Source organism: Myotis davidii, unplaced genomic scaffold (genome assembly GCF_000327345.1).
Source record: "Myotis davidii unplaced genomic scaffold, ASM32734v1 scaffold509, whole genome shotgun sequence".
NCBI lineage: Eukaryota > Metazoa > Chordata > Mammalia > Chiroptera > Vespertilionidae > Myotis > Myotis davidii.
The window spans coordinates 1210107-1218973 of record NW_006382996.1 but is presented as its reverse complement, the minus strand read 5'-3'; the positions used below and the strand labels follow the sequence as shown (position 1 = coordinate 1218973).

The following is an 8867-nucleotide window of genomic DNA, read 5'->3' as shown; positions in this document are numbered from 1 at the left end:
GGCATGGCCAAAAAGAGGTTGGGAACCCACTGCTCTAGAGTCTGGTCTTAGTACAGCCGTCAGAGTGATCCTTTAAAAAGTCAGACGCTGTGATCCCTCTGCTCAAAACCATTCTCCAGTTTCTATCTCTCCCTCTCCTTCTCCCTTCTGCTCTGAAATATATATATATTTATTTATTTGTTTGTTTATTTTTTTTTTAAATATATTTTATTGATTTCTTACAGAGAGGAAGGGAGAGGGATAGAGAGCCAGAAACATCCATGAGAGAGAAACATGGATCAGCTGCCTCCTGCAAGCCCCCCACTGGGGATGTGCCCGCAACCAAGGTACATGCCCTTGACCGGAATTGAACCTGGGACCTTTCAGTCCACAGGCCAAAACTTTATCCACTGAGCTAAACCGGTTCTGGCTTGTTTGTTTATTTTTAAAAATCATGGTGGTATTGTCCCCTCTCTTTTTTTTAAGGCTTATTATGCCTTTCTAAAAAAAAACAAAAAAACTTTCACTATCATTTTCATGCAGGTTTGGATGGATCAAAATAAGTGTCTGTATTGTCGGTCTTCTTTATCTGGTAACCCATAACCTCAAAGGAGACTATTTACACCCTGAGCCAAAGACTCAGTTCAAACTAACTGGGGAAATTTTTTTGAATTAATGAAAAATTTAAAATACATTTTTGTTATTTATATGTCCAGCAACAAATAATGATCCTTAAGAACACCTTGAGTCCTAGCCGGTTTGGCTCGTTGGATAGAGCGCCGGCCTACGGACTGAAGGGTCCCGTGTTCGATTCCTGTCAAGGACACATGCCCTTGTTGCGGGCTCGATTCCCAGTCGGGGGTGTGCGGGAGGCAGCCGATCAATGATTCTCTCTCATCATTGATGTTTCTCTCTTACTCTCCTTTCCTCTCTGAAATCAATAAAAATATATTAAAAATAAGTACATAAAATAAAAGGATAAAATCTCAATTAAAAAAAAGAACACCTTGCAATAGGGCATTAATTATAGGTACTTTTCCTTATCAGAAACCTAGAAAGACTTTATTATTTCTATTGGTGAAATATTTATTATACAATATCAAATGTTAATTATATGTCAGTAGAACTAGGGGAAAAAATTTGATGATAATATGTATTTACCAAACCCTGCTTTAAGTAGATGAAAGTTACACATCAATTCTGGATGTATAGGATCTGAATTAATGAACTGACATCAGCTTGGCATTATATGGTTTCTCACTTTTCTTTGGTCACTTTTTCAAGCATATCTGGCAGCATGGCAGCTCTTATAGAAGCTGATTGATATTTTGTACTTTTAGCCCAATCAACATAATACAGTGAAGCTGGGAGCTTTCCAGGCTCAGGAAAAAGAACTGGTGTTTGACATCGACATGACAGACTATGATGACGTGAGAAGATGCTGTAGGTAAGCACCGCAGGCTTTGTTGGTAGAGTGGGTGATGTCATTGACAGTGAGTAACGATGACTCTCCTCCAGTTCTGCAGACATATGTTCTAAGTGCTGGACCCTCATGACAATGGCCATACGCATCATCGACCGAGCATTGAAGGGCAAGTATCAGCAGTGTCTGAGTGGGGTCAAATGTAAGAATCTCTTTTCCTCTAAATAATACCATGTTATAATCAAATCCCATAAATTTCTAACATGTTTCCTTAAAACATGTAATAGGAAAATAAAAGATTACAATAAAGTTAGAGTTGAAACTCTAATAAAGCTGTGATCAAACCAGTGATTTTTTTCCCAATTCAGTCATCTGTTGAGCAACTCTATGTGCTAGGTGCTGTCCTACATGAGGGAAATTCAAAGGAACAATTCTTACCTCAAGTAGGTTACACAGTCTAAGAAGGAGACAAATAAGAAAACTGAGGATTGCATTAGTGTTAAGTAATATGCACAGGGTGCTATGGGAATATAGGACAGCAGGAGTGGATATACGAATGGGAAGAGATTGGATCAGAAAAGGCTTCCCAGAAGAGGTGATAATAAGAATGATAACAAAGCTCTGGCCAATGTTCCTCAGTGGTTAGAGTGTCAGCCTGCACACCAAAGGGTCTCGGGTTCAATTCCCAGTCAAGGGCACATACCTCAGTTGCAGGTTCGTTCCCCAGCCCTGGTCAGGGCCCTTGTGGGAGGCAACCAACTGATGTGTCTCTCACATTGATGTCTCCCTTCCCTCTCTCCAACCTTACCCCCTTCCACACTCAAAAAAAATCAGTGGAGCCCTGGCTAGTTTGGCTCACTAGTTGGAGCATCAGCCTGCACACTAAAGGGTCCCAGGTTTGATTCTGGGCCCAGTCAGGGGCGCATGCAGGAGGCAACCAAATGATGTGTCTCTTTTACATCGATGTTTCTCCGTATCTATCTCTTCCCTTCCTTTCCACTATCTAAAAATTGATGGAAAAAATATCCTCGGGTATGGATTAAAAGTAAAAGAATGATAATAAAATAGGGTCTTATGTGCCAGGCATTTTTCAAAACCCTTTAAATTTATTAACTCCTGACCTAGCTGGTTTGGCTCAATGGATAGAGCATCGGCCTGCGGACTGAAGGGTCCCAGGTTCGATTCCAGCCAAGGTCACATGCCTGGGTTGCAGGCTCCATCCCCAGTAGGGGGCGTGCAGGAGGCAGCCAATCAATGATTCTCTCTCATCATAGATAGTCATAAAAGCAAGAGCATGGGGGAGAAGGGGATGGGAAACTACAAATAGTTTAGTATAGTTAAAGTGAGTTCATGTGGACAAGAGGTAAAAAATGAAAATAGGAAATAAGAAAGAACCAGGAGATTATACATTTGTTTTAAAACCTGTTATGTCTCCCCTCCTCAGAGGACTTTGGATTTAAGCATCGCCTCTGGGTATATTCTGGAAGAAGAGGTGTTCATTGTTGGGTCTGTGATGACTCGGTTAGAAAACTGTCCTCCGCAGTACGGTCTGGGATAGTTGAGTATTTGAGTCTTGTAAAGGTAAGCTCTTCTTAATGGTAATTTGCATTTATTTTTTTGCTGGATGTTACGAAGCATAGTATGTTTAGTTAACAAAATTAAACTATCTTTTATAGCATCCACTTTCCAGAGGAGGTGATCTTGCTAGTAGATCAATCAAAATCATAGTGCTCTATTTTTCATATTTTGTTTTAAATACCCTCCTTTGTTGCAAAAGGCAGATTAATAGTTTACTTTTCTTGTTCAATTAAGTCAAGTAAAGTTAACCCAGAAAGTTATAGGTATTGAAGCTATATAAAATAGCATATAAGCTTTTCTATTTTACACAATTTAATCAATATCTTTAGAACACATTATAGAAATATTTTAATTATTTCACTTATGTTATATAATATACATAAAGGTCTTTCTTGATGGTTTATTTTTCAGGGTGGTCAAGATGTTAAAAAGAAAGTTCACCTAAGTGAAAAAATTCACCCCTTTGTCAGGTCTGTTGGAAAAGACTCCATGCAGTTTAAGTTGTGTCTGCTTTACCTGCACATGCTTGTAGTACATTGTGTCCTGAGCAAGGACGCATCCCCGAAAGGAGTCACTCACACGTTTGGCTTTCCACAGAGCCAGGTTGATTAGGGGAGACCTCCTAATAAGCCGGTAGAGTCCCATGCAGGTTCACATAGAAAGGAAGAGCTTACCTGACAGAAACCAACAGAGTGCGTATTCCTCAGGCAAGTCCCAGTCACTGGCAGCATCCACACGTGGAGAGATGGGTGTCGGTCTCAAGCCAGGCAGCTGGAATGCAGCTCGCAGCCGGTGGAGTGGGCTCTGAGTATTACCCGGGGTACAGCCGGGCCCCAGCCTTGGGTGGTTGGAGCTCTGAGTTCTTATAGCCCACCACTGTGATGATCCCACTAATAGCAGTGTCCATATGGAGTCCTTATCCGTCCAGACTGGTGGTTTGGGGCATTCCAGTCCCCTCATAAAGGCGTTCCCATTACACCCCATTACCTCAGTCTTGGCTTAGCACTTGACATCACTGTCATGGCTGACAGTGACTCCATGTTGGATTGTCAAAGCTGTCCAAAAAGTTGGCTCTGTTCTTGCTCTATACACCTTACCAATTTTCTCTGCTGGATAGCATTTATAATAATAGCTAGAATTAATTCAGTGTCCCTTGTGTGCTACATATTTATGATAGGTAGGTACTTTTCAAATGTTCTTATTGGTTTTCCCAACAACCCCATGAGAGATATGATGGTATCTCCACTTAACAAAGTGAGATTTGAAGGGATTATATAATTTGCTGTAGACTATCCCACATTCTACTACTGATGTATAATGTTGTCCTGAATTGGTGGCTTCCTATCTTTGTTATATACAGAGGTGGACAAAAGTAGGTATACAGTTGTTCGTATGGAAATATATGTAATACAAGAATAAACTTTTTCTTATAACTGTAAACTTACCTTTGCCCACCCCTGTATTTATGATGTGGTTAACCTGCTAAGCTGTGGAGTTTCAGAAGTAAACATTTCTTGAATATTTCTCCTAAGCCACGCACAATGCTAGGTTCTTTCCCCTTAGACTTAACTCTCATAACTGTGAGAAGGGTATTAGTCCCATTTTACCTAGTTAAGTTCTAGAAATTCAGTCTAGCAACAAAAGCTATTGTGGGATATGTGTTGCTAGTAGTATTGAGACTTTGTTATTGTTATTCCTACAGAAAATCTATAAACATAATAAGTAAATACTTTGAAGAATATGCCTTGGTTGATCAAGATATTCTTGGAAGTAAAGAAAGCTGCGATAAGATTTTAGCTCTTATTCCTGACAATATCCTTTCCCAAGACCATTTCTATGTGAACTACTTGCATTGATATTATATATGTGTTCTGCCTGCATATTCTCATGTACTTAATCTTTTTTTTTTACAATCTTTCTAATGTTTTTCTCATATACTTATACGTTTAATCTTTTCTATACAAAACATTTCTACATTTTTGTATCTCCACTCTGGAATACAATAAGACATGAGGCCATTTCATAAACAAATTTCCTCTTTATGGAAGTTGGTAGTCCTAGGATTAATGGTTATTTAAAGAATGCGGAATCATTTAGTCAAAATACGTACAGACCAGGGAAAGATTTTAATTAAACTATATAGTTATTTTGACATTCTTTCTGTCATATCAACCACTTTATTTTTACAGGGTTACTTTTTAGTGTTTGATAGTTGCATTTTAGAAAACAAGAATTATTTTCTATCTAAACTAGATATTCTTGTGGTAATACATACAGAAAATAAGTTGTTTGTTGATGTGCCCTAAATGAATATGTTCCTTAATGACCCATCACCAATGCATGATGGCCTTCAAGAAATCTTCCAAAAGCCTCACAGTTCACTTCAGCGTTGGGAGCATTTGAAGAAAAAGGTCATACATCTGGTATACAACATGGAAATCTGTATTATAAATATAATAATATAATTCTTAAACTCTGATTCTTTTGCCATTTAAGTTAAAGATGATTGGAGATCACCTTTTAACCACTTTGAAAGAAATCCTCGAAAGTTCCTACTGATCCTCATGCTGGACTTGCATCTCCTTTTAGAATGGACAGTTGCTTGTGTGGGAGATCATGCTCCAGTACTGTTTTCCACGGCTGGATATCAATGTTAGCAAAGGAATCAATCATTTGCTGAAGAGCCCTTTTAGTGTTCATCCTAAAACAGGTACTATGAAAAGAAAATAAGGGGAACTAAAAAAGAAATGAACGTTATTTTTTTGTTTTAGCAAGCATGACACTAGGTGTGAATACATATGATGCCTGACATATTAAAGATTGAGGCCTTATTCTGTCAGTTAATACCTAACTTTTTTTTTTTTATCAGAGAGGATGGGAGAGGGAGAGAAAGACAGAAACATCAATGCTAAGAGAGAACCATTGATCAGCTGCCTCCCGCACATCCCCTACTGGGGATTGAGCCTGCAACATGAGCATGTGCACTGACCAAGAATCCAACCGTGATCTACTGGTTCATAGGTCAATGCTCAGCCACTGACCCAAACCAGCTGAGCTAACTTATTTCTTTAATTGTTGATTAGTAGCTACTGGATGAGTTTACATATTCAGTTGCGTTTCTGTGGTTCAGTGTTAGAATTAGAGTTGGTAAAGAACTTAGAAATTACAGGACAATAGTTCTCATTGTACAGATGAGGAAACAGTGGCCCAAGAAGTTAAAGTGACTTGTCCACAGTCTAAAAACAAATTGTTTTAGAGCTAGGGAAACAGTTCATTTCTGAAAACTCAGAAGTTCTATGCTTTTTCCACCATGCTACCTCCCTCAGTAGTTTTTCAATAGTTTTAGCTTTTCTCTTTCACATTTCTCTTAGATAAGATTTGATGGACTGAAACTGACTTTAAAGTATAAAGTGGCTATATTGGAATAACTTTACTCCATCCATTAGAAAAGTATAAAGTTGTCCTTTTTGGTGTCAGCAATCCAACTCTGCCACTGGGTGTGGGATGTTAGAGAAATTACTCTGTGTGCCTTGGTTTTCTCATCTGTAAAATGGAGATAATGATAGTACCTACCTCAGTGGGTTATTGTGACCATCTAAAATATAAAGCACTTAGAAAACTGTCACATAGTCAGTTCTCCCAGATTGCCTAGTTTCCCTCAATAACTAGTCCATACGTTTATGTAGCCCCTTTTCAAACTATGTTTTTAGCTTCTTTTAGTAATAAGCTTAATTTTTAAGCTTAATTCTAAAGCTTCACTGGATATCCCCTTATTCTAATATTCAAGGTTCGGGTAAATAATTGTGTCCATTAATAAGTGAATACATTTTAATTATATCCTTTTCCCATTAATTAGCTGCAGTCTTATCTGTCTTTAATATCAACTCTCAATTTTTCTAATTATTTTATTTGTTATTCACCTGGCATTCTTTACATTCATTATCTAATTTTTGAGGTGTGACAAATTTTATGTAGTGTCCCAGGTGTGAATATTATAAAAGGGTAGTATGAACTCTTTCCATCTATTTCATTTCAATTTTCAAGATTTACTCAATTTGAGATTATTCTCTACTTAAATATAGAAGGATATTAGGAAGAGGGAGATAGAAATAAAGGTATAGATAAGAGCAACTAGGTAATAGCTTAACTGTCTTTCACACCTATGTTTTGGTGGTGTTTTTAAGAAAAATAAAAGACACAGCTAATATGAAAGTACTTTTAAATTATATTTCTACTGTATTTAAAGATAAGTCTAACCCTTTTTCTAAATTTCAATTTTCTAATTAAAATTTTAGCCAAAACAGCCTATAATGATTTGTATTCACAATCATTCATTTATAACTTTTGGTTCTTACAGGTCGAATTTCAGTGCCTATTGATTTACAGAAAGTGGATCAATTTGATCCATTTACTGTTCCAACCATAAGGTATGTTCCAGATCATTGATCACTTTTCTGTTTGTGGTTGTTCTGAATTTGAAGTAGATGGGATTAGATCCCTGCCAGAGAGTCAGCCGCTCTGAGGCTATACGATGATGCCCTAGTAGAGCAACATTTCCTAGTGAGTTCCACAGAGCACTAGTTTTTCAGCTGCTATTATGCAAGAAAAAGTGTGCTCTCCCTCTCAGGAGCACACTGGCACCTTCATCTTCCCCCAGGTATGTTATTGCTAAGCTCTAAGGGCCCTTCTGTCTCTGTAACTTGTTTCCTAAGCGTACACAGCCCAGCTAGCTCACTTTTACTATCTCTGTAACTTTCTAAATAGACTTTCTCTTATAATTTGAAAAAAAAAGAAAAAGATTTTTAAGTTCAAATAAGTTTGAGAAATGCTGACTTAAACAGATTAAAAGTTCTGTACTGCAAGATTTCCCAGTCTTGGGCATACCTGTAGACCTTGCCTGACTGTGCTCATGGCCAGGCAGGGGGGACAGTGTATGCAAAAGTAATTTGGAGTTTGTGCCAGTTTTAACCAACCTATTCAGTGGCTGGATTGGTTGCATTACTTCAACATTTTCCTGCCTCTCAACCTGTGGAGTTATTCATGATGGAGAATGAGTGACATTAAGTATCTGCTCTTTTAATTATTAAAAAAAAGATTTTCCAGTCTTTAATATGCTAATATGCATGTTAAACTCCGAGAAGAGATTATGGCTTTTAGAATATCCCAAATTAGTTGGCCACATGATTTTTTCACAGAAAATCTTGAGAGATTCATGTGCTATGATACTCTGGGTAATGTTGACCAAGAACCAACTTTAAAATTCTCTTATTCTGTTATTTGTAGCGCCATCTGCCATGAATTAGATGCCATTTCCACTAATGAAGAAGAAAAAGAGGAGAACAAAGCTGAATCCGATAACAAACATAGAACCAGAGGTAGGTTAATATGTTGAAGTCTCATTTTAACATAAGCTTTTTATATAGACTACTATAATGGGCAGAGCAGATCTGTGATCTCTGTTTAACCTTTTTTAGTCAAGTGTTGCTACCCTTCTTTCAAAGCCCAAGCTCAGATATCACTTTATCTATTCCAGCTCTAACATAATACCTAAACATAGTACATTCCACTATTAAAGTTTATATAGTAACTAGAGGCCCGGTGCACAAAAATTTGTGCACTCAGGGGAGAGGGGGGTCCCTCAGCCCGGCCTGTGCCCTCTCGCAGTCTGGGACCCCTCAGGGGATGACCACCTGCTGGCTTAGGCCCGCTTCATGGGGGGATTGGGCCTAAGCTGGCAATCAGACATCCCTCTGGCAGCCCGGCAGCCCTCAGGGGATGTCCACTTGCCAGCAGAGAGCAGGCCTAAGCTGCAGTCAGACATCCTTAGCACTGCTGAGGAAGTGAGAGAGGCTCCCACCACCACCACTGTACTGGCAGCCATCAGCCT

The 8867-nt window shown here is 38.5% G+C and overlaps 1 protein-coding gene across 1 annotated transcript in view; it reads left to right on the top strand.

Annotated features, from left to right (window-relative positions):
- The window catches only part of PRIM1 (primase, DNA, polypeptide 1 (49kDa)), a gene marked incomplete at its 5' end in the record, with an annotated part of 15955 nt that overhangs the window by 2319 nt on the left and 4769 nt on the right, over positions 1-8867 (top strand). The window contains 9 exons of the mRNA XM_006777906.2: positions 1320-1426; positions 1498-1571; positions 2847-2983; positions 3392-3450; positions 4683-4792; positions 5315-5403; positions 5570-5690; positions 7338-7407; positions 8264-8355. Of these exons, the coding sequence (XP_006777969.1) occupies positions 1320-1426; positions 1498-1571; positions 2847-2983; positions 3392-3450; positions 4683-4792; positions 5315-5403; positions 5570-5690; positions 7338-7407; positions 8264-8355 (859 nt within the window). The remainder of the gene's footprint in view (positions 1-1319; positions 1427-1497; positions 1572-2846; positions 2984-3391; positions 3451-4682; positions 4793-5314; positions 5404-5569; positions 5691-7337; positions 7408-8263; positions 8356-8867) is intronic.